The 27,613-nt window shown below is 36.7% G+C and overlaps 1 protein-coding gene across 1 annotated transcript in view; it reads right to left on the reverse strand.

Moving 5' to 3' along the window:
• Window positions 1-9,820: 9,820 nt before the first annotated feature.
• The window catches only part of NAALADL2 (N-acetylated alpha-linked acidic dipeptidase like 2), a 242,639-nt gene continuing 224,846 nt past the window's right edge, over window positions 9,821-27,613 (reverse strand). The window contains exon 14 of the mRNA XM_086754882.1: window positions 9,821-10,019. Within this exon, the coding sequence (XP_086611008.1) occupies window positions 9,821-10,019 (199 nt within the window). The remainder of the gene's footprint in view (window positions 10,020-27,613) is intronic.

Genomic DNA, 27,613 nt, shown 5'->3' on the forward strand with positions numbered 1-27,613 from the left:
CAGTTCACAGCACCACTCTCATAGTCACTTTTATATTCTCTTCTGATGGAATATAGAAACTAACTTGCAAAGTCCTGAGTTTCTCTTTCAAAGACAGGATTTGCTACTGTTTCTACTGTTGAAAGTCTTAGCAACTTCATCAAATTATTCATTAGTTCAGTTGCATGGTTACCATACCTACATTTCATATAAAAAGCAAATGCCTTCATAATTACATGATCCAATAGACTCCACTCCCACATGGATCTCTATGCTACTACTTGATAAGAAATAAGGGTGTGAGAAATGCCATAGCAATATCAATGTTAAATAAAATAGTGGAGAGGATTGGTTATAATTCCCATTCTCTTGGACAAATCTGTTCTGTACCAAGCCTGGCTACCTGAAATGCTTATAATAGCTTAAATACGCATTTTTAAATTTTATTTTTTTATTTTCTTGCTCAGACAGATACTCAGTGAAAGAGGATAATGGTCCGATCTCCTAAGGGAAGCCAGAAGACGATTTTGATACCCAGGCAAAGAACATTTAACTTTAATGACATTTTTCAGTAATAATGACTTTCATAGATCTATCAGCAGGAATTGAAAATTAGATACTTGTATAAAACTGTTGATATATGGTTGGCTTTTATTTTCATGGTATAAGTTTACATGGCTTAAAGGAAACTGAAGAAACAGGTTTCACAAATCAGTCTTTAACATTACATGAGATAATCTAGTCAGAGCTGCACTTTGTATGGAGCTAATGAGTCAAAGTAGGTTAATGATCTAGCCATGATTAAAAACATTAACAAGGCATTGCTTTTATTTTTCCTTATAATCTTGTGAACCAAAAAAAAACCACCTACACAAAATGGAAATAAAATTCGGAAATACACATTCATTTGCAAGGAAACTATTTCATTACACTTCTCAAGTGCTTCGTAAGTACAGAAAAGCCTCCCAAGTTCTCATATACTACAAGCAAAACATGGAATTCATATTTCCATGAGATAAGAACTACCTCATAATTTCAGGACCTCTGAACTACAGGGAAAAATCTGATCATCTGAATCATATGATCTGAATATTACATATCATCAAGATTTTCAGAACTGACTGGTCTCTTTCTTCAGATAGCATTCAGATTCTTTTTCTTTTTCTTTTTTTTTTTTTTTAGTATTCTTATCCTGAATACTTTGAGTTTCATCCAAAGTCTCTATGTACTTTTCAAATTCTTGATTCCAAAAAACATACAGGGACAATTTCTTCCTACCTGAAAGACCAATTATCTGAATATCTGGGTTTTCTATATACCAGCACCTAAAAAAGTGGATAATTCAAAATTTACCTGTCAGTAAATTATCACATCCCAGGTTGTGAGGTTCTGTCTAGCTATTTTTTTTCTTCCTTGCTTTTTTCCTTCTTCCCATTATGTTTTAATGCCCTGGGATCCATGTTACTGAATCAGCAACTTGAGAGGCATATGTTACAGCTTACTGGCAGAACCAATTAGAAAAAGAAAGAAAAACCAACAAAAAAGGAAATGAATATAATTCCAAATCATTCAGTGCAATGTACGTTATACACATCTTCATATTCCAGTTTAATTTCTAGCAAAAAATGTAAGCATGGAAAAAACGATGTCTAATTCACAACCACTTTCACAAAATGTCTATTACTGAATTCCAGTCCACAGTGCCTTTTCTACAAACACTCTCACAGATTGTGAAAATCATATTCATAGCACAAACAAGGAAAATGTGCTTCTTAATCAAAGTACATAGAATCTACTTACATTAATGGCCAATGTTACCTTTTTATTACACTATGCTATAAAAATACAAATTGATACAAAGTAAACTAATTTTGCAAATAAGCTGTTTTATTCAGACTCAACTTTCTATAATGTGTTATAAAAATCCACCTTTCATTGCACATTTCCACATAACATGACATTTATTGGTTTCCAGGAATCACTGTATCAAGTTTATATTACTGCATGGTCAAAAAAGCTAGTTACTTAATATTCTGAATTGACTAGCTATCAGTTGTGGCAACTTGATTTTACTACATGAAATCTTAGAAGTAGATGGCATGAAGGAGTCATCATTCAGGCATCTCACATTCTACGTCCATGCTTGACAAAGTTAAAAAAACTTGACAGCTGCTCTTTTGCACACAAAAGGCAGAAATACTTGCATATTCCATCTGATTAGGTGAACTCTGTAAGGTGTTGCATAACATAAAAATAACAGTTTGTATCAAGACCAACATGATTACTGACAGCAGCATCTGAGCATTAATTCTCAAAGGTACAGCAATGAGGACACGTAATACACTACCATGCAGCTAGGTATGAATACAATGATAAAATCTGGCCTTATGCAGAGGAATGTTATTTTCCAGACCTGTACTAAAATCCCCCAAAGTATCTGTTCCATGTACCTTCCCTTCTGTATCTTCATTTTCACTGTATGCAAACAGTTAGGATACTTGAATGTGAAGTGTTCCCTGAATTCATTATACTTCCTCTGGATATGGCATCACATTCATTTTCCATTTGTCTCAGAATACCAAATCATAATATATGTGATAAGAGTATGTTGCATATTAACTTGCATAAATTGCCAATGGAAAACAAAGCGAATTTGTATTCATCTTATCTGCTTTAAGTATGAGATATTAAGCATCTCCTTATTTCTCCTCTAGTGGATTCACAGACTACAAGATGTTTCAGCTGTTGAGAACAGGAAATGAGACTGCATGAAAAAAAAACAAAACCAACACAACAGTGTTCCAGTACTTTTTCAGAATCCTCAATATACAGACTGAAAACATCAGACGTTTGGGAGGCACTTACCAAGTATTATATTTACCTTTTTAAAGATAGGGGGCAACAGTGGTTTCTGTAGCAAGCTAAAATGTCAGATCCGTCCATCTCACAGTAGTGTCATTCAGACCAGTATCAGGACTGTGCGACACAAAAGCTGACTGGGGCTACAAGAGACACTAATTAAAAACTGTGGAAGTACAGGGACAGCTCAGACAACCCCCTAACATATCACCTGTAGTAAGAGCCTGTAGCAGGTGCTAAGAGAACTTGGCATTAAATTGCTATATCACCAGAATGCTCAGGAGGGAACAGACTCAAATGGGGGAAAAATAGCAGGTCTCTGCAATCCTATTAAAAAAAAAAAAAATTATCTTAAATTAGTGCCTCAAAGCATCATATTGCATACCTATACCACTGCATGGTGAAGGCAGCCACCTAAGCATATAATATGATATACTTTAATTGGTCAGTAAAGGACCTTCTTCCAAAGACCATGTTTTGAACTACCACTTTTAATTCTGTCAGTCCAGGAATGATCCGACAAGATCTTACACTGTCTTATCACGATACGCTTTCCATAAACACTAAAGGCAGCACACATTTAAAAGAAAAATAAAAAGCAAAACTGCATTTTCAAAGGCTGGTTGGAAAGTAAATCAGAGAAAAGTAGCTTAAACAAAAGCCTGATCTCTTTTAACCAAATGGATCAGGCAGATGAGTAAGCATATACTACATTTACACAGGAAAAACAGTTGTTCCTTGCCTCTATTCTGATCACATTTCTTAAATTAAGCCCTTGTATTAATTACAATCTGTGGCACTCATAAGAGAACGTGTGCATTAATCCACGGCAACATTTATAATAATTATTAAGTTAATATTAGATTATAATACATCACTTGTACATACACATTTATATTCTGCCCTGTGGGTTTACTGAACTTTGACCAAGAGACTCTTGGCCATTTTTTTAAAAAATATAATCTTGCTTTTAATAATCTAAATTGAGACATTAAAGAGAATATACTAAACACAAATAAACAATATTCTGATACCAAATCTTTCAGGAAATTCCATAAATAGTGGCCAAATTCTGCTGACCTCACATGGAATAGTACCCTCATAAGCAATCATGGCAAAGTCAACTCTGCTGAGAAAAGCAGACCAAGTCAGTGAGCCTGAGGGGGAACATAATCTTTCAGTAGATCTAAATCTGCAAGTGTATCTACTCTCCAGCTATGATAAGTATGTATGAGCAACAACAGAAATAATTAGGGGCAATGGGATTAAAATTAGGAAAAGAACATGTTAGGCTTGATAGCACCATAGTGAACACACAGTCTATTTTAGATATTCTTAAATCCTTTGCTTCCTAGATGAGTATTCATTATTCTTAGGCACTTCCAAGGTTCAAGTACAGGTTTGTGCATATGGCTTCAGTCCTTATCATCCTTAATCATTTAAAACACTGCAATACAGTAACCAAGTTTTACTTCTGCTTTAGCCATCTTTCCTTACTCAGATATTTCTTATTTTTTTTCTTACTTAGATATTTACACATAATTTTTGTATGTTGCCATCATGTAATGAAGGATACTGGATGGCATGCACAAGGTCAAAAAAACGTACGTGCTTACATGCTGCTTATTTTACTTTGTAGGCAGGTATTGCCAACTCTGATTAAGTTTGTCTATCATTTCTTATTCATCCAACTTCAAGAAGTTTATTTCAAAACTTTCAAGATTGTTACTTGCCTACACTGGTATTTTTGAGGTAATTTCCTAGTCCAGACATTAGAGAAGCCAGGAAAAACATACTTTGTAGACCTGAAAAAAAAAATCTGTTTTCATTCAATCAAGTTATAATTGATAAATTGCTGTTTGCCCATACTCACAAATTCAACTGATGATGTCTTCTTATGTTTTATCCATTTGGATCTGAGTGGGACTTTTACATCACTGTCAGCTCTTTACTATGGTCAGCTGTACCAGGAATAAGAATCTAAACTTAAGGGAGGTGAATTAAGAATTGGATGGGGAACAAAAAGCGTGACTGAGATCAGAGGATTAACTTAGTGGTTGCTGAAATAAAGGGGAGACTAAGAAGTGATAGTTGGTAAGTTAATGAGATGATTAAGAAGTGATAAGGAACCAGAATGGAGACAGAAAAGCAGTGGGAATGACCAAGAAAAAGGTGGTGAGGAATAGTGCAAGTCATCATATGGCACAAAGATGTGAGAGAAGATGAATGCAGGGAATGCAGGGAGTTGGAGAAGATGTTGGCAAAGGAACAAAAGACAGTCTGATGGTTAAAGCCACCAAAAACTACCCAAGGTGATGAAAACCTACCCCTCCACTGATAGGCAAGTAATTTTTACCATTAATATAACCTTAATAGACAGAACTTACTTGGGTGTTCTACATTCGAGACATTGCTATACTGCAGTCTCTGACCCAAGTTTTGTAGACTCAGAGCTCCAACAGGACACACCTAACTATGTTTTGAACATTTATAGTGCTGTATACGCTTAACTGTTTTCAAAATCCAGGTCCCAGGCATCTTAAAACAAGATTTGTTTCCTGTCACTCACCTTGCTGTGACTGGCAGAATACTGCTAAAATGTTATAGAGCGCTAAAGGGAAAGAACATCTTCCACACTATGCTTGTTTCCTGAGACAGCAACCGTAATGTACGTCTGAGTAACACAGATAACAGCTAGCAACATAAGGCTTTTGAGGAAACTCTTAACTTCTCCCCTTGAGAATACAGGCCCAGAAATAACTATGTTTACAGTATTCAATAGCTTTTAAAGCCAGAATGACCCATACAATTATCTTGCCTGACTTTCTGCACAACACAAGCCATAGAATTGCACTGAGCTCTCAAAGTTTGGTTAAAATGGATACATTCATAGCACATAGCTACGCATATGCTGATGGGTGCTTTTCCTACCTGCATTTTCTAGTGCATCTTTTGTTCTCGATCAGTCTCTTAATGTACATAGAAATCCTGTGACTGGGAATCAGGGACCATACAAACAGACCTCAAAAGATAAAGACATTAGTCTCTACAACTTAGAAATAAACCCCATGGCTTGAAGGACAAATCTCCTTTTACAAACTTTCCTACATACTAACTGTGAAATTCTAGAGGCCTTAGCCTAGAGTTTTCACTGAATGAAATGATGGTTATCTTTTGAATGTTTGCGATTAAATAAATTACAATAATTTAAAAACTAGGAAATATACAGAGACATTTAGAGAAACTATATCTATGGAAGAAGGAAACACTTCTCTGTGAACTTGATCAAGTACTGGCACAGGTCGTCCACAGAGGTTGTGGAATCTCCATCCTTTGAAAATAATTAAAAAGTAATCAGAACATAGGCCCTCCCTTTGCAACTGGCTCTAGGTGACCCTGCTTGACCAGGGATGTTTGACTAGATGACCTGCAGAGGTCCCTACTGTGGCACCTGAGAGATTTAACCTTTCCCCACATACTGCTGCAAGAACTGAGGTCAGCTGAAGGGCTGCCTTTTACACCTCTAACCTGAAAAACCTTCCTAAAAGGTAAGTGAAGCAGTGCAAAGTACTTGCTAATTTTCTCATGTAGATACTATTTACATCTGTGTTTATGTAGATGTATCACATCACTGCAAGTAGATTAATGTTTGTACAATGTTTTGAAGATATAAGGCATTTGCGTATTTGTGTGTTTATGTATTCGTACAGATACTGTATATCAAAATAGTCTTGTTTTTCTTGGATGATAAAAGCAATTCACTGCCTTTTTTTAAGGCTAGTACTCAAAATCCAGCTCCTATGTACTTATTATTCATCTGAGTTGATTGTACTTTAGCTTCTTTATGGACTCTTTAAAATATGCCCTAATAAAATCTTATTAGCTTTTTATTATCAACTGTCTCAACATACAAATATTGCAAGCTGCAGGGATTTTCTGGTCACTGTGAGCACAACTCTAGATTACTTAGCAATCAAGGTATTTGTTGTTGTGTCTCTGAAAAGGTAACAAATTTTTAGTATCATTCAGGCAATATGCAAACATACTTCTGCCTTTAAGGGCACTCCGTTTATTTCAACACAATATAGGAATGAATTCCATCTGAGTAAGCTACTATGATTAACTAACACCCTCCTTTAGCTGATGTTCCGCAGCTGACTGGGCAAAAATTCTATATTAGAAACACACCAGGTATTTAGGACTTTTAACTTGCTATAAATTCTTTGAAGTCAATAGGTAGGATTTAAAAATCAATGGAAGGATAAGGCTCAAAAGTGCCTTTTCCAAAGCTATAATGGTACAAATATCATCACTGAGCACTCACTTACACGTAGATCTGAACATTTTAAATAAAAGCCTAGAGATCCAGAAGTGTGAGATGACACTGAAATCAATGTATTTATGTCCCTAAATAGCTCTCTGATTCATCTCACCTACAAGAATGTATGATTGTCTCTAACAGACAGACATTTATAGTAGCGGTGCTTTTTGCGGTGGAGTACTTTGAAGTCTGCTGTTTTAAAAGTGGTTATAGAAGGGCATTAGTAAGAAAACAAAATAAATATTTTAGTGAGGAATTACACGGTTGAGCAATCATACATGAGGGATACTCTTCCCAACAGATCTCACCGATTTTGCGTGAGTACACTTTGGTTACATTAGAGGTGGTTTTGGTGGAACATACATACTAAGACTGAGGAAGCAGTTATTAAAATCACCTGGCAGAGTTAAAGGAAGCATTAATCTCTATTTTTTGGTCTCTTAATGGCACCTGACCCTATATCACTTTAGCCCACAGATATTGACTCCACATTGAGTCAGCGCTCTAAAAAGAATATTTTACTAAATGAACTGTTAGAAGAGTGATCCCTATTAGAAAAAAACAATTTGAATGCAGTGTGCACAGTACACCATATACTATCAAAAAATAAACAAACAACTCAAATGTGGCTACTCCAACCATTTAAGTATTACAATAATAACAACTATGGAAACAAAGGGATGAACAAACATTGTATTATTAGAAAAACTGTTACTCTTCAGAAGTCAAATTCTCTCTGCAGTAAACAGAATTGGTACCAGCATTAGCTAAAGAATAATCAATATTCTTGCCTATCAGATGCCAAGTAAAGATAGGAGATAGTCATGTCTAAGCTCATGCAGCCACACTGACTGATGCTGAACATACTTCCACTCCAGTTGCAGCTGCACAACTGCACAGCCCCGCCTCTGGTCATACCCAGGGTGCTTTTGCCCATGTTATGATAAATAACTTGCAATGAAATGTAGTAACAGCATAGCTGTTACGTACCTAGTCCTGGGTCATTACTAATAGATGCTCATTTGCCAAGAACTTTTGGAAACAAAACCCCAGATCTGTAAGCAACTCTCATTTCTTGCTATGTGAACATGCACTTTAAAATTCTGGTACTGTTTCATGAGCTTTCACCCTTTCACAAATAGTGCACTTTGAAATTATCCTGAAGGCTTTTTTTTTTTCTACATTAACACAGATACTTTTTCAATTTTTGTTGCAACCTGAAATGTTTCTGTAATGTTTCCATGGAAAACTGGGTAACAATACATTTACCATTTCCATCAAATAAATTATATTTCATTTCTAAGTATCTATATAAAATTAATTTTTTAAGCTCTAATCCCAGAATCATCTGAGATTGTAAAACTCTAAACCCAATAGGGCTTAACAATTTCAACTGTTTATATTATTAAGACCTGCAATTCTCAGGTGTATACATTATCCCCTTAGAGGTTAGGACACAGAACCTCCTGATCCTTTCATTCACAGATTACTTCAGGCCAACAAGGTAACGGTGTGATTACAGCCTTTGTGCAGGGCTTTCACCAATGCAAAACAGATTTGAGTTTTAGCCCTGCAATATGCTTCATCAGCTTGTGCCTTCAGAGGTAAACTCTTGGTCCTGCAGTAGGAAATGAATTTATATTTTGCTTGTGCTTTTTTTTTTTTTTTTGACAACAATCCAGGTCCTATATGCCAAGCACTACTGATGGAATGATCCAGCCTGAAATAGTGGGTGGTGTGGCAGAGTGGTGGAATCCCAAAAATGTTCCCATAAGTGTGAGGTCTTGTTTCATTTACTGCTCTCTGGAAATTTAGGGAGATCTTGAAGTGGGCTGTTTTGGTAATGTATTAACTTATAAGGCCTGCAGCCTTATAAGACTAGGCAGTTCTTTCATTTAACATAAAAGATTCAAGGTATTTTTGTACAAGTGTAACTATGGATTCAAAAGCTTCAAATATTTGAAATCATCATAAAAATTTTCTCTCCAAGGATTACTAGAGAAAACAACTCTCTTTCATACAGAAATGGGGTAATCAAAGTTTATCTGTATTCTCATAATTGAGGTATTTATTATTCCACAGAAGTAAAGATGTTGGATTGCACTAGTAAAGGTGTTTTGTGTATTTCCTGATTAACTCCAGCACTGGATACTCAAGGAAATGCCACATCCTTCAACTACTTACTCTGAAACGAGTAAGGAGAAGATGAGTTTGCTGAGGAAGTTAAGAAACACAAGAATATACTTAAGTCATGTTTTTCTGACAGAGCAGGCATGGAAAGCTCACCTGGGTATACATCTGGGGTGTTTCAGAACGAGGACTTCAGCATATTGCAGGACATGCTTGGTACTTTGTAAGACTGAGCTCTTAGTCATAAAAATATATTTTACATATAAAAATACAGCAGACGTCCTTCCAAAAATCATATCTTAAGTGTTATTCCCTCTAATTACATTTTATACATTCAGAAACAGACATTTGAGATATACTGTGAACAGTGCAAAAGACTGTTTTATATTTATAAAAACAGACATTGCAGTACCTTTAAGCTCCAACTGAAAGAAAAGTTGAGAAAGGTTTCATTGTTAGAGAAATTCTGGTCCAAGTCGAACTTTTGTTTAGCGAGTCGTAAACAAACATCTTAGAATGCAGAGAATCCTCTCATTTCTTTCCAGCTAAGGTAGTCTCAAACACATCAAGTCCTGCTTTGAAGTAAACCTGAGCTGAATTGATGCTGTTCAGCACCTCTGACAAGGCTGCTTGAATGGTCTCATTTGACTGATGTAGCTTGCAGTGCTCCAGTGCCTCCAGCAGTACTGAAAACCGGGTTGTCCTTTGATCTAGTCTATAAAGAATATTTCTAAAAGAGAACAATGGAGAATGGTAAACTTTTTACTCAAAACAATTCATCAGAAATCATCAAGAAATCCTGCAAGTATCAGCCACACTTTACAGACGATAGATATTATGCACAGCAAAGCTGACCCATGGCAAAAAAAAAAAGACAACTGTATATTACAGCTTTGTAAACTGCATCTGTTCATTGATCTGGCTGTACATACATTGAAACATTCACTAAATCCGTCAAAGAAATATCACATTCCTCTTCGACCATCCAAGACTTTTTTTCAAAATCATGAGCCTAGACCTATCACACACCTCTTGAAGTACTTCATGTGCCAGCTGGATTCCATTTATTCCCCTCTAAAAAAAAGTTTGGTTATTCCTGTGGACTCTAGGCATGGAAAGGAATTTTATTTTTTTCCCTATCTGCTCCTCTATTTATTTTGCACTTCAGATGGGAAATACTAGCTGCATTGAAGTCAATGGTAAAATTCTCATTACTTTCAGCAGAGCCTTTACTCATAAATAATCCTTTGTGACATCAGAACAAGAGCACCCCATCTTTAATATCATGTACTTGAGGAAGGAAATAAAGGGCAGGTACAGCTTAGCACTCATGACACAAAATCTGCGTTTTCCTGTAATATCCGCAAGACTTTTTAGCGGCTTGTATGAAAACACATGCAAAGGTAAAGTCTAATTCCTTGGAAATGTTACCTGTATGAGGTGTTGAAGGCTCAGAATTCAAAGCTAGTCAGTGATTTCAATGAGACTCTCTGAAGCAGTCTATAAATGTTATCTAAAAGCAGGTGTAATCATTATCCTAATTAGAAGAGCATGTAAATATCATAAATCTCCACCCAGGAGCTCCTTTGATTGTAAACAGAAGTGAGTGAAATTTGAACAGGAAAGCTACACATCATTTGGTGCAGGACCTTATCCTTAGATATAAGGCAGGTGTTCACGCCAGGGGAGAAGTTGTTTCACAGAATGAAACCAGCAAGAATGCAGGACAACTTAGATACTCCATTACTAACCTAACTGTAGGACAGAACAGGCCCAATGGCAACTCTAAATTAGTAATAAAACTGCCAAGTACCTACAAGACAGATGACAACAAACGCTTATTTTATTATTATATGCCAGTCTAAAATGGGGAATGGTAATGAAAGAGGCCAATAGATGATACTACAGAATATTTACAGTCTTCTGCCATGCTTTCCAGCTTGAAAAAAATGTTTCGAATGAGGGGTAATGTTTTTCAAAGATATGAAAAAAACTCCTGTCCTCATAACAGAATTTTTCAGTCTTTATGTTTTTACCTTCCTATACTGGGTATACATCCAAATCCAGCAATATGCAATAGGAACGGTAAGCTTTTCACCCGCTAACAGCAATACATCTTGCCATTCCTAGTGTTCTGCACTCCAATACACAGAACTTTTACACAGGGGAGGGCAATGGTTCAAATCCAACGCTGCAGCAGACCGACAGCTTACATAGTTTGAATAGTAGGTCACCACTGACCTAGATCATTTAGACTGAAGCACGTCAGGAGCACTTGCAGGAACAGCTCAGCAGGGACAGAAACCTCCACCAGGACGACAGTAAGAAGAGGATGTGGTGATAATTTCTTCAACTTGCACTGTGGCAGCCAGAGGACAACTGCTTGCTTCCTCAGTTCTGAGCTGATGCTATTGATTCAGCTCACACTCAAAGGTGAGTAAAGTTATATCATGGACTATCCCTAAAGCATCTTTGTGGCACAGTAAATGAAAACTGTGTTTGTTGAGAACCAGATAAATTCTTGGTTGGTTGGTTTTTAAGGATAGGCTGTGCTATGGGAAATACTGCAGTTTTCAAAGCAGGGATTGATTTTGCTCCCTCTGAAATCAATTCAGGGACTCCTGCTGAGATCAGTGTGAGCAGAACCAGGCTTCTGAAGAACTCTCCTCTATAGTTCCCATAGTTCACAGGGAGACAGAAGCCTGTTCACAACCCCTCAAAGCCCTTGAATGGCAGGGGCAATGCTAGAGACAACCACATGATTTTCTACTCTCAGGAGGCATGCGACAGTCCTATCTGGTTGTGGGCGGCTGGGAGAGTTTGAGTGATCTAGAATTCTGCTACAAATGCCTACAACACTGGCATCTTGATCTATATTAGGGTCCCTCTATTCCTTTATTGGGGGTAAAGTCACCTGATAAAAATGTCATAAGACAATAACCATCAGCAAAGCAATATTAACTTAGACTGGAAGAAATCAGACTTTAAAGAGAGGATGATGTGAAGCCTGGAACATTTGGGGATGGGGACTGCTGAGGAAACATTTGTGGTGAATAGGAACAAATCTCATATCCAGTCTTCAAATGTGCTCTAAACAAGGCACACAGGCTAAAAAGTTGGTTTACCTTGACGCACAAGAATGTTAACATAGTTTAACTCTGCTGTGATTTTGGAATCACAGGAGATTTCACAGTAAATCCACAGGCAGGTGACCCACTGTAAAAGACAAGTATTCCTAGGCCATCCCACCTGACTACAGTACCAATCAAGTGTCTAATGAGAAAACCTTAGGTGTTTGATGAATGAAAGAGACAAGCAGCTTGCTGTCATAATTTAAGAGAATATCTTAACTTTTGCAATAGTAATATGATTTCAGCATAGCTGATTCCATAGTGTGACAGAACCTAATTTTTTTTTTTTGTATGCAAATAATAAGTAACATTATACAACACCATGGGGTTGGTTTTTTTTTTTTTTTCAGATTTTCTGCTAGGAATTGTCACCAGGATCTTATACTTTCCAATTACTTATCTTTGCTTGGCAAACCATGCCACTTCTTTGTTGCATAAAATGACTTCTCTCTTTATGCATGTTCTTGAGGGTCAATTTATACAGTTTTACTTCTTATCTCTGTCAAGCTTCATCAAATGAAAAAAAGGGCTAGTCCCATTTATTATTTCCAAGCCTTTACAAGTTAGAGAAGTGTTTTCATTAAATATTACACATGGACTGAAAAATAAAACCTAGCCATTTCATCGGCACAAGATATCACTACGTGACCACAACACGCATAATGATACCAAGAGACTTTAATTTATACTGTGAAATTCAATTACTTAAACATTCCTTAATACAAATTGATTTTGTAGCCAACACCTCTAAAACAACATTGCCAGCCTCTGGCCTAATTGGTTAGGTATCTACCTTTATCTTTAACTACTTTGATCCTATAAATATAATTCACACAGTCAGCCTGACCCACACAAAACAAAAAGAGACTCCTAAACAGAAAAGTGCAATTCATTATTGATGACACTAATGAAGTTACAACACATATCATTCATCTTAATGGGCTTGTTTCAATGACACATCACAGTGACCTGAAAAGTGTAACACTGAAGTGGGAAACCTAATTAATCACTTCAGGCAGTACCACTGAAAGAGGTAAAATGGCTCCAAACAAAAGAATCACCATTAGTAACCTAAAGCAAAGAAAGCATAAAAATGAATTATAAAAGAACCTTTTCTGTAACTTTTATGAGCCCTTTGCAGGTCTAGGAACACAGGCATTATTGACTGAAATAATGCCATGAGAGTTAAATGTTGTTTTACATTATCACAAATAAGTATAAAATGTCACTCCCACCAGACCAAAACGAATTTGGCACATTCCTGAATGACAGATCAGACTAAAAATATATTGACTCTAACACAACTTCAAACTATTTTGGAGATTATATTAGAACAACTGGACAATACAAAATAAAACTAGATTACTGTGTTATTCTTGTCATGAAAAAGGATTTTTTAGCTTACAGGAAAAGTTTATGTGTAGGTAATGTACAACACAAGCTGAATTATTCAGGTACTTACAAACAGGCTCCTATCTAAAAGCTTACATTTGAGATTTTGAAATTTAATTATTAAATCATTAGGACATGATGACAAGTATACAGCCCCACATGGAATGAGAGCAGGTTTTCTCTGTGGGATCACATTAGAATTGTTTCCAGATAAATGCTACTGGCATCCTCTGTCTATTCCAGTTATAATACAATGTGCTGTGACTACAGCTACTACTTCTGCATCCTCACAAATTCAATTTTATAAATCCCTGAATTATTTTTTTTCTTGTACTCTCCAAGAAAAAAAGCCCAGCAGAACAAGGATTCTCTGCATTTCTCTTGATAATGCTCAGTTTTGAATGCACTTTTCTTACCTCTAGGAGTTTGGTTTCATTCATGTTTGTAAAACATAAAATGTTATTAACTTGGCAAATAAATAAATGCATTTTAATAGTAATATTTACATGTTGGGACTTCCAGTTTCACAAGGTGTTTATTTATTGTAGGATATAAAAACATTACAAATTCCTCTTCTCTGGAAACTGCATGAGCTGATTTACACTGGTTTATTTACACTAGTTTGTACCTCAGTAAGTTTTATAAGGCACAGGAAGCTTCCCTTCTTCCTCCTGGTCCTTTATCCTTTTGATCTCCAACAGTGCTTCTCTTTTGCTCTCTTTATTTTTTACACTTTTTTGACACCCTCATACAGTTATTTTATCTTACCTATTTTATTTCATAGCACTATTCCAGCAGAAGGTTTATAATTATAATATATGAGCTGCTAGCCATGTAAAACTAACTTTTATCAGGACAAAAATTTATGTAGTGGTGAACTGTCATTACAGCTCATTATAGCTGATCCAGAGAAAAAAAACCCTTTTTTTTTTTCTACAATGCTCATTTATTGCTGGATCGAATAGTGGAAGTCACTGGCTCTGGGGCCATATAATCAAACAACAAGCAGGTGACCAGGGAAGATGGGGATATGGCAACCAACCTTTTAAGGCAAGTTAGATGTAAATGTCACTCTATTCCTTCACTGTCCTAAGTCCTCACAAGCTCAGCATGTCCTGCGTAAGGATCCTTTGTTTGTAATGTGTTGTTTCTAATTTTTATTTGCTACGCATCCAGTCCTTTTTAAAGAGTCATCAACTGCCTTCAAAGGGCTCTCATGTATAGGACTGCAAATTGTTCTACCAGTATATTTCACAGAAAGTGGTATATTTAAATCATATATGCTCACTGAAAGGTGAAAGTCTGCCAGAAAGCTCTGAATTTGCACAGTATCAGCAATTGATAAGCTACAGGTAATCTAGATACCAAACCTAAAGAAAGTCTATCCAACTGAAAGGCATTTCAAAGGCATCATTATTTGACAGTGGTAAACCAGAAAAATTGTGTCCCTGCCAGATAGAAATTTATCTTGCATAAGAGACAGGAGTAAGGACACCTCTTATTGTGTCAATTAATGGTAAACGGAGGTTATGGTAAGTCTGCATTTAACAAAATCCTGTTGGGACACAGGACTACAATGAGGTAATTATTCCAAGTCTGAATTCATTTCTGAGAGGCCAATTTAGAATAGGGTTTGTTAAAAAAATAAATCCTGATTTTGGCAGCTTTGTGAGGTGTCTTGAGTCTTGGTTTGGCTTGATTGCCTGCCAAACAAACAAAGGAAAAGAGAAGCCAAACTGGAATGACAAGATACATTATCTTCTATTTCCCTACAGTTATCTTTGATGTAATCTGTATCTCTGATGTACTTTTTTAAAGGTAATGAATGCATTGTCACAAACTACACTCATCTCTTCCTGAATTATTGCTGAAGCCTGACCCTAACTCTAGCATAACTTTCAGCTTGATGCACCCTGCCAAGATCCTTGTCAAGGTCTTGAGGGCACTAATAGGTCTTACTGGCCCTGAGCAGCCTTACCTGGGGCCACTACCCACATGCCCTACTCACAGGTCCAGGAGCCCCATTTCACCTGAGCCCTGGGTCTTCGGTCCCAGCCTGAGCTACGTTGTAGGTATGCCTTTCTCCAGCTCAGTTGCTGCCATGCAGCCAGTTGATCCAGACCTCGATCTGTAGACTACTTCCCGGCTTGACTTGCATCACCATGGGCTTGCCTGATGACCAAGGCTCTTGGCTGAACCTGCCTGCCACTCCCAAGCCTCCTCTGCTTGCTTTGTAAAAGATCTAGTAAAGAAATCAAGCTGAATTAAGGTTGTTTGGTGAATCTTTTATGACTAAAACTCAGCATTCACAGAAAACATTTGCTTACACTTTCTGTTCTGAAACACATAAGGAAATTGTTCTTTTGACAGTTGATTAATTACTGTCAATAAAAAAGACTGACACAAAACAAAGCTAGCTGAATGTTAATCTCTGTTTTCTGTTAATGGGACAGTGATGGTTTGGGAATTATTTCAAATAGGATACTGTATAATTAACAATAATTACTTCAGCTCCTCCTGTATTTTTTTCTGGGTTTTTTTGGCTTACAATAGCAAAACAACTTCTAGTATAATATAAAATAACCATGAACAAATGGAAGCTGGAAGCTTGATAAACAGTTGCTAAACATAAGAGGACTGATGTTCTGGAACAGCCTCAAATAGGAATAATGGATCTAAGAAGTCTGACCAGTTTGAAGATTAAGTTTGAGTAAAATCAGGCTTCAATAAAACACCTGCTTGCAAAGGCTGAACATCAACATTACCTCACACTCACAGTTTTTCCCATTGAAAATCTGCTGAGTTTAGGAAACTTCTTTCTTTCTTACTTTAGATTAAATAAGAGCAGTAAAGAACAATCAGTTCTACAGCTTCGACAGTACAGAATGGCTTCACAGAACAGAAGTGGAAAGAAAAAGAAAAACTAGGATGCACTTGTTCTTCAGAAGTTGCAAGCGATTATTTATCACTGCTACAGAGCGGCCCTCTAATTAATTAGGCAGGATTTTCTCCAGGGCTTTATATAAATTAATTAAACAACTTTATCTAGACATTCCTGACAAAGCCACAAAACACACTATCAGACTCTTTGCCATACAGCTTTCAAACCCTGTGTGTGGCTGATGAGAGAATGATATGTAATCCATAGAAATGTAAAAATTCCTTGAAAATCCTTCAATATTTTTTTTGTAATTTCTTAGAACAAGTACTTGCATCTGTACTTAAGAGTGATGATGCATAAATCAAAATTAATATAATTATTTTAAAATGTTATTTGCTGACAGCAACTAGTATGGAATATACTTTGTTAAATTTCAAATAATGTAGCTGTTTGTAACAAACGTAGGCATGTTGGTTTTGATTTATGCTTTTCAAATAAAAGAAACACATGCTTATGCCGGATAATTTGGAGGAAACTATTTTTCTTTTAAGGATGTCTCAGTCTGAAATACTCAAATGCAAAGCAGATGTGCTACTATTTTGAAGGACTTGAGGGAAGTGAATTAATAAAGTTACTTCCAAATGGCTCACAGCTGATGTTCTGAAGGCTTCATAGGGATTTTTATTTAGAAATCACGTAAAACATCCGATTCCTAAGGAGGAATAACATTTCTAAACAAAGCAGCAAGCAGTGTCCAGTGTTTGATGCAATAAACTGGCTTGACCTCAATCTCCAGTTCTGATCTTCACTAGGTTTTCATCATTACTAAGTAACTCCATACCATGAGATGTGAGACCATTACAATCATAACCAAAATCAGAACAGTCATTATCAGAAGAGTTAACTACGGATAAAAAATTATGTCATCAGGTCTTTTAAAAATCACAGTTAAAGTAATGTTCCTGTTAATGATCTCACCACCAAATTTCTAAGCCCTGTGGTCCAAGTAATACATTAGTGGGGGAAGTATTACGTTAACTATTTTTCCAACGAATTCCACTTATTTTTGTATTATATTTGAGAAATGTTCCTGGCTAATATTTCAAACATACATGAGTGGTTCTTATCTGTCACAAACAAAAATCTGGAACAATATATTTCACAGATCTAAAAAAAATATTATTGACCCTACTTTTCCTAAGAAAAATAAAATAAAGTATAAAATATTAAGTCTCTGTCACATATAATAAATTCAAAATCTAATAATTTGTATAACTTTCTGAGATCACAGGCTATTTTCCTTTGTAATCAAATGTTCTTGGTCTATTTAGTACCATAAGCAGAGACCTGAGCGAGATCTGCCAGCAAGGGAAACTGCACGGAAGCTGCATCCTGATCGGAAGACTTGCTAGGTGTTGGCATGATAGCTCTGCACTGAGCTCACTGTACAACGCTGTGAAAGGGTTTCCACAGTTTGCAGAACAACCGCAGTGAAATGGCCTAAAACACCTAATAAGGCCACAAATTCAAATAGATGTCATTATACAAAAAACCCAGGTTCTTTGCAAGGTCAAGAACATGCACATTCATGGAAAGCATGAGGAATTGTATTTCCTGGATAAAGTCTAATCTTCAGGGCCACCAATGCTGTGTTAAATAACAATGTACATAATATTTACTGTATCAAAAATGTAACGGGTCTGATGCGTACTACGGAGAGAACTCTATAGTGTACAAAGCAATCTTATTAAAAGGACAGAAAAAAAATTCATGAGCAGTAGATACAGGAAAAAATACATTAAAGTATGTACACCCAGGTTTACCATTCGTATCAGGGAAGTGAGAAAGCCGATTTCTAGCCATGACACAATCCCTAATTATAGTGGTTTTCTGCTTTTGCAGGTGTAATGAAAAGATTTTAATGTTCCCTGTTTAAATATGCTTTAAAGTCAACCATAATTACAGCTCTGCAGATGGCTAATTCAGTAGTATTTATGCAGCCAATGCTCTTTAAATAGCAGGAATTTAGAAGACAACAAATACAGTCATTACTTCATGGTCATTACATGTACCGGTGATTCCAAAGGAAAAAACATTTCAATTGCCACTCAGATGGATCAGGTGTTTTGAGTATGAGTTACATTCACTTTATTGCATCTCCTCAGTTTTAAGAAAGAGCATAATTCAGCATGATTATCAGTCATGAAAAAAATAATAACCATAGCAGGAATTTGTTAAGAGCATTATCAAACTAGTAATTGCTACTGATGCGTGCTAGGATAAATGTGCTGCTCCACATATGGATGAATCTTACGGAGTCAATATCCCAGCGGGTGAAATGCTATCTGTCCAGCCCAGAGAATGAATAATCACAGCGCCATTCAATCACTCCCAGAGGGGCTGGGAGGATGAGGCCAGAACCCGTCCCAAAGCTGCCCAGTGCACAGAGGATGCTCACGCTGCTAGAATATTGTTCCTACAGGAACTGGATTAAACAGTTCCTACACTTTCAAAACTGTGCCTGTTCTGGGGACCTGCACTGGTGGCAAAAGACATCCTGGGGAAAGCTTCTTACGCTATTCAGTGCTACAGTTTAATTTCAATACTACATTACGTCAATCCACTGAATGAGCAGATTCACGACTGTATCTTCTTCTTACACCCTCAAATTCCATTTTGAGTATCTGCGCCATCTGATTGAACAGGAAGTGATCTTAATTATGTCTGGCTTCTGGTAGCTGCTCAAGAGAGAAGAAAGTTCCTTTTTTCCTCCCCCCTATGCTATACACTATGCTATATGTAACAGCTGGGTACAATGTTTAAAAGGAATACAGTGAACAAAATACTCTCAGTCCACCTTATATCGAGGTTCTTACTCCAAATTCTGCTACAGACTTGGATGTATGAATTTGACTGAAGTTACCATTTTAAACTGAAACTAGTGTGCCAAACATGTTATTGCATTTTTTTTTAAGACAGCAATAGTTATAAGTGCTATTAGAATGTAGTGTTCAGGATTTGATTGGAAATATTTCTTAGTTTGTATCAACCTAGTTAAATTCACATCATTGCTTGTCATGCCATTAACTAACTAGTTTGTCTCTGGTATTAGGATTCAAAAAATTAACCTGTCAGTTAAGAATTGTAATTATATTCTTATAAACTATATTCTAATCAAAGGTGACCCGTAGAGATGACTCAGTCTGTTCAGTTTTATGACAAAACCCACTTTTAACTATGCTGTAAAGACTCTGGATACTGACTTGCGATTGTCACTTTTATAAATCCTGGTGGCCAGACACACAACACCTATTTAGAGAACCATATAAACCAAGAGCTTAATCCTTTTGTTCAATGTCTTCTACAAAAGACTGGGAGAAAAATCATCTTCCAAGTAAGCATTAACTAAACATTTACCAAGCACTGCACAGGATCTCAGACAGAATCACAGAGATCAGATTCTGATCTCTGTCAGAATCACATTCAGACAGAATGGTTTGGGTTGAAAGGGACCATTAAAGCCCACCCAGTCCAACCCCCCTGCAAGGAGCAGGGACATCCCCAACCAGATCAGGTTGCTCAGAGCCCCCTACAACCTGGCCTGGAATGTTTCCAGGGGTGGGGCATCCACCACCTCTCTGGGCAACCTGTTCCACCACCCTCACTGTAAAATTTTTTTGCCTTATATCAAGTCCATATCTGCTTCCTTCTATTTTAAAACCATTACCCCTCGTCCTATCACAACAGGCCCTGCTGAAGAGTTTTTCCTCATCTTTCATATAAACCCCCTTTAGGTATTGGAAGGCCGCTATAACGTCTCCCTGGAGCCTCCTTTTCTCCAGGCTGAACAGCCCCAACTCTCTCAGCCTGCACTCAATAGGAGAGGTGCTCCAGCCCTCTGATCATCTTTGTGGCCCTCCTCTGGATTCGCTCCAACTGGTCCATGTCCTTTTTTATGCTGGGAGCTCCAGAGCTGGACACAGTACTCCAGGTGGGGTCTCACGAGAGCAGAGGGGGAGAATCCCCTCCCTTGACCTGCTGGCCACGCTTCTCTTGATGCAGCCCAGGAGTCCACCGTTCACCTATCTCATTAAACTTCTTTTCACCTTCCCTCATTCTTGGGAAGAACATAAAATCATCCTTGGATACCTCCTGTGATTTTTTTACCATTAGTAGTTCCTAAAGTGAGCTACAATGAAGCAAATCTTACTGAAACTTTGTCATCTGTTCTGCACATATGAGTTTGTTGTCTCTAACTTAGACCTGCACAAACTACAATCAGATCACACAAAGGCTGCAGAGTTTGAAGGAAGAAGTTAGAAGAAAATGGAAAGACATTTTAGGTGAAAAAAATACATTTGGACAAATGTGTTTCAGAGAGAAGGGAGCTGCAGAGCCAAGAAACACCAGTGCATGTGATAAGAAGGATTAGAAAGTGAAATAAGTGATACCACTAATCGTAACTCCATTTATAAGATGTGAAATAATTATAGAAGAAAGATGCAAATTTTTAAAGATACAAGAGATCAGGGTGAAAAGTCAGATGGAAAATCACTGCTGTGCAGTAAGATGAAAATTCATTTATTCTGACTGAACGGCAAAATCTGAGGTATGCTATTCTAAAACCAGTACACAATTCTTTCCTTCTCCCTCAACATCATTCTAGTATTGTAGTTACAAATTGCACATGGCAGATATTACGAGACAGAATATTATCTACTACTGCCTGTGCAACGTGAATTGTTGCTGTATTTCCCACACTAAGGATCATCAGTACCATATCAAATCACTTTCTGCTTCACATAATAAAATGCAGAAAAAAAAAAAATTCCGTGTGTTTGGTTCAGGTCATTCAAACACTCAAACACTGCAACAAAGAATTTAGGAATATTTTCTACTTTAAATCACAAATGAAGTGTCCAAAATGAAAAGCTACTCTGCAAAGAGTCTACACAATGAGACAGAATAACTGACTTCTGTAGACACTCTTTGCTAGGTTGTCTTTTTTTTTTTTCCAGATGACATTGCACTACATGTTTACCCATGTCACTATTTAAGATTAGCAGGATATTTGCATCTTTAATGTTTGTCCTGTGTAAATCCAATAAGCAGCTTGTTTACACATGGAGATTTAATAAGAGCTTTAAGTTTCCTACTACATGTATCTCTAGAAACTAGTCTTAGGGCATGTGAATTTTGACACCTGAGAATCTGCTGCAGTTTATCAGCAAAACAGGGTAAATCTAGGAGGCTCTATACATATGTCAGGAATGTATATAACAAATCTCAATCTGAAAGGAAAACATTTGTTCGGGTGAACACCAAACTCTTGAGTGGCGTGAGATTAGCAGTTATGCAGATTAGCTTTTTGTGTGGTGCTAAAAGCATCTTTGGATTGTTCTTTCATTTCATTACAGCAAATTCAGGGTGCACAGTCTATCATTGCTTATAGTGAGTATTTTATTCAGTGCATTCTAATGTACTGATTTGTTGTAATTTTTTAGCCCAGTGAAATGCTAATGTTACACCTGGGTATCCATGATAAAAAGAAGCAAAAGGAAGACTTTTAACTTGCACAAATGAGCAACAGAAACTGCTGGAGGTCTTTCTTGAAAACACATTGTTTTCAAAATCCTTACTTTAAACCTATTTATTACTCAATTCACTCAATTATGTCTGGTAGACATAGCACAAAGGCACTTGCAACAATTCCATAAATAGTGGTGACAGATGCAGCCTTAATGGACAGGAAAAACTTGGCAAGCTAAGATGAAACTCTTAAATGAGAGATTTTACACAAGTTGACTTTGATTCTTTTATCAAATTGTTTAAAGAATTGTCAGTCAGGACATAACTGATCCTTAAGCAATGGTCTGTTAAGAATAAAAGCCACCTAACTGGGGCAGAAATGACAGTCAGCCTTTCTATGCCTTGACTTTTAGAGACTGAAGACACAAACTCTGTTTTTAGTGATTACCTTAGATTTGGAAATCTTGGTGGGAGCATCAAGGGCTATTCTAGGAAACCCCTCATATTTACTACTGGATCCATCTAATCTCAAGAGCATCCACCAAATATGAAGATTAGACACGGACCTGAAGAAACCACTTCCAGTAACAGAGAACATCTTACTGCCTTGCATGTCCTGTGCCTGATACTTAATGCAGTTTTCTTGATTACTGCATTTCTTTACAATATTATTATTCATTGTTCCGATGTCATTGAAGTGCTACGCCTTTCATCAAAAAGACAGAAGCTTGCTGCGTGAATACCTAAGGAGCGCACTCACAAGACTTCACAGATACATTAGGCTGACAGGTTGTCAAAGGCTGTGGTGATCAGCAAATATAAGAAATATAAAATATACAAGGAACGAGGGTAATGGTCTTACTCAGCCAAGGCAAACACATAACTTGAGCTCAATATTTATAAACACCAGGAAGATACATGCTGACTTGTTATCCATGATATTTCTGGTATCAGTGTTTTGGTAGGTATTTTCGTAGAGTGAAAAGCATGCAAAAGCATGATAGTAGACTTTTAGGGTCCAAGAGTTCTAAAGATTAGCTGATGCACAACAGACAAAGACGTTCAGGAAAGAGACTAAGAGGAGATACGGCACTCAGCATGGATGCATTTGCCTCATTATCTAACTTACAAACATTCATTTACAGAAAGTAATTTTGTTCCCTCTCAGAAGCCATGTAGAGATTTGGTTAATCAGTGTCAGAACAGGTGTCAGCGAGCACTTCCTTGACCTTATCTGACAAGCTGCTTTCACTGTAGGGAAACTGCCCCAGGTCTTTGCTTCAGTCTATGTTTGTTTATGTCTGAAGCACCTGTGTTTAGAATACGGAGATAAAGCATCTTCTCCTGTCTCTAGCAGGCAACTACATGTGCTTTACTGAATGCTGATAAGGGTAAGAATTTGGGGTTTTCTTACTGGGTTATCAGCATTTATAGAATCATCTTCTATCTCTGCTGAGATAACCATCTCATTGAGAGGACAATATGCTTGAGATTGTATTTATTTCTTTCCCCCCCCGTCTATGCACAGTGCCTAAAGTGCACCTCTGTTCTTACCTTAGCTTCATATGTGCCACTGCAGTGTAATCTATGGTTATTAGTACTAGTAGCAAAAAAAATTATTACCAGAAAACACACAGAGTTGTTCAGCACAGGTATACATTTTAAGAGTGGAAAGCAAGAAATGGCTAGAGGAAAGAAACAAACTTATACAAATTTCTACTGATTATTCCATTAAAATAATGATGAAATATAATTCACAAAATTATCAATATTATGATTATGTTATGAGAAACAAAGGGAGATAAATTAAAAATACCAATAGCTATCCTATTTTGTTCCTAAACATTTATTTTGGAAATAGAAAGTCTACCCTGAGTTACCACTGGGAATCACAGAAATTCTTCAGGTACAATAAAACTCTGAGATTTGGTCCTAACCCTAAATCAAGCCCCAGGGTAACTTTCCAAAGCAGGAGAACATTTCTCAACCTACTATTTTTCATTCTGCCTAAAATTCTGGATAAGACTAAAATACCCTGATGAAAGCTGTACCTGTACATTTCCAGCTCAGCTGGAAATAAAATATCATGGGAAAAGTATGCTATTGTTAAATTTTCAGTTCAATGTCATGAAGTTCAGGTAAGAAGGATAATCATCTAAACTACAGTGTTTACTTACACCGCATTGAACAACCTGCCAATGTCAATCATCAATACTTTATTTTAGTCAAAATATCTTCACATAATTATCAAAATTTAAAGTAATTTGATTTTTTTTTTTAGTAACTCTGAATAATTTTATTGCTCATTATAGATGACTAATGCATCAATTATGCCCAAATATTGCCCTAGGACACTGACTGGACATATATACAGTAAGGGACTACAGCTGTGGCAATGAGTGTACAAACCATATTAAAAAAAAAAAACAAACCCCAAAAAACCCAGAAAAGATGTATTCGCTCCTCTGTAGTGTACAAGCACAAGTAGGTTGCAATCCACCTCCTGCAATAAAGCAAAAAAACCCACCTTTCTTTTTAATTCAAGTTCTAGAAAAGAAAACACAGTATAGATCCAGAGAGCTGTGAAGTAGGACAAGCACAAGCCTAAAAATGATGCCTAAACTTCAGCAAATTTGTCAAGTGCTTTGATTGAGGTCGAGAATATGAGTCCAAATGGGTATACAGGAAGCAATCATTTTTTCATGAAGAATACGTGCTTTACTGTGCACACAAATTCTTCTTCAGAAGGCTGTAAATTACAGTATTTATGGAATCTTAATGATCTAAACACAGTTGGAGCCTGAAGGTCAAGGCTTCCTAAATTTCTGTTTACAGACGAAGCACAGTATTTATTGCTGCACTGCTTGTGCTGCTATAGTTAAAGGGCTGCCAGCATTTCCATTATAAACCACTATTTCAGGGGTTTACAACGCGCCCATCCATCTTCCAGCTGGGATGAAACATGGCATACAAGGTCCTGACTGTGAGACTCATTTTTTTGTTTGTTTTCTTTACCAAATTACAAAAAGAAAACCTTAAAGTTATACAAGGAAAAAAATTGTACATCAGGTTTTTCAAGTATTTCTAGTGTTCTTGTGATATGATTTTAGCTGCAGAACACAAAATAGATTCACTAGCTGCATCAATTAGTAGGAGGACTTTCAATCCCTAAAATGTTTAAAATAACTCAAATAAAGATGTATTGTTAGATGCTTTTTGGAAAAGAAACTGTACTGCAGATTTTTAATGGCATGAAAGGAAATTAGAAAACTATCACCGTCCTTGATTCTGTTTGCCTTGCAGATAAATCTACACTACACTTGCACACCTTGGCATAGCAGAAAGAATGCACTGTTTCTAAATAAGCATCTAAATGAAGGTACACAAGGTGTACTTCACTGTTACATACTCCAGGTCATGTTAGGTAAAATAGTCCAGAGTAAAGTCAAACCCAATGTTTTCCCACAAACTCTGAAGTAACCTTATCTTCCACTGTTAAATCTTGTATCACATGTAATGAAATCAGGAGGGGGAAAATTACAAAATTTTCACTTCCACACTATCTCTTTGCCAGTGTGAATACTGTACTGCTGAGAGCAGGAAGGTGACAAATTTAATTCACATTATACCTGCGTATCTAACAATTGCATCTTGATGAATAATAAACTTAATACTGCAAGCACTGGAAGAATCCAAATATTAGAAGGCCTCAAAAAGTCTGCTTACTGGAATCCTAAGTTTTGGTATAATTTATTTTTACAAATAAAGAACCAGGCCAGACTCAACAATGTGCTGTTGTGATACAACACAAACATATTACATTATATTAAGCAGTTTTATGGCTCCTGTGCAACATCATACCAGTTCAGGTAAGAAAGACAGCAGTGCTAAACCTGTAATGTTAGACTTTATTTAATCACATTTTGGTTTATTTCCTTATAAATCCAGTCACAGCAGGAATAAAGTACATTACTCCTCCCCAAATATAATTATTATATTTTCATTATTATAGTTGTAGGGATTTTTTTCAGTGACACTGCTGAGTTCACCAGAACTACTTTTTAAATTTTCTTTCATTTTTGTTGTAAGATGACTGCATTTATTTTATATAAATCCCAATTCTTGGAAAAATCTCCTGATGCTGCAGCCTTCTGATTTTCTTCAAAAGTGTGCCTCTACCACCCCTTCATTTGTGCCTACTTGAAACAATCTCTTGCACAAGACATTTGACAATTTTTCCAACTAATTGCAATGAAGTACTGTTTTATTACTTTAATTAGTTCTGGTTGCAAGTACCTTTATATTCCTAAATAACATAGATGCTTCATTCACTTCTGTGTCCTAGCCCCTGTCTGTCTCCTGTGTATGTATGTCAGTTCACAGCCAAGCTCTCTTTTTTGAGAACGCCAACCAGCTTCCCCTAACTAAAGGGAGGGTTTTACCTGGGGAAGTCTCCTAATGGGCGGTATGGGTAAGGCACTGGCTATCTCCAGCCACAGAGTCCTTCAAAACAATCCCCATACGCCCTCACTCTATAGCCCAGGGCATTCAATCATATCCTTGAGGTCAAGCTATAAACACTACACTGATGGGCTGCAGTACAGTGCATCAGACAGTTTGTTCTGAAGCACATGCACACAACTTTATTACTTCTGAACAGCCAGAGGGCCAGGCACTACTCAGGGCAAGCTTGGACCGTTCTTGCTTTTCAAACTTTTTTTAAGCTACCGATTGCCGTAAGTTGTTGTGGTTTTTTTTTTTTTTCTTTTGTAGAGGAAATCTATGGTGAGAGATACAGACCTGTAGACTTCTTTCTTAGAAAGTGAAAGATAGAATGAATATGACATCTTAAAATCAACCTGAGTAGTGCAGCTTCAGACATATTGGAGAACAATTCTAACGAGAAACGAGATGTTACGAATAGCGACTCACCAAGGCCTTCTCATGCACTCCACTGTACTGCCTTTGACTGGTTGAAATGCACCCAAGAACATCACTATATAATTAAATATGTTAAATAATGCTACATAATATCTTGCATAATTCTGAATCTTCAATGAACTGTAAAAAGTTTTAAATAAAATATAGGTGGAGCTTGTCAAGCAGTATTAGACTTCAAAATATTTTCTTCTTCTGAAAGCTTACTGTACCATCTAACACAAGTATCTGTCATGCTGCCTGAGTTGCCATCACACCATACATCTTGTTAGCAGTGATGTCATGACAGAAATGCTACAGCGCTGCATTCTAATGACCTCTTGTACTGTAATGAATTAATATTTTCTGCAGAAAGGATGAGAGAGGAAAAAGTAGCTTTAATCTTGGATACTTACTGAGATATTTTTAAAGAGAGTATGACAGTTTTGAAAACCAAGCAATGTGAGATTACCA

The sequence above is a fragment of the Chlamydotis macqueenii genome, chromosome 9, assembly GCF_036417535.1.
Source record: "Chlamydotis macqueenii isolate bChlMac1 chromosome 9, bChlMac1.mat, whole genome shotgun sequence".
Classification (NCBI taxonomy): domain Eukaryota; kingdom Metazoa; phylum Chordata; class Aves; order Otidiformes; family Otididae; genus Chlamydotis; species Chlamydotis macqueenii.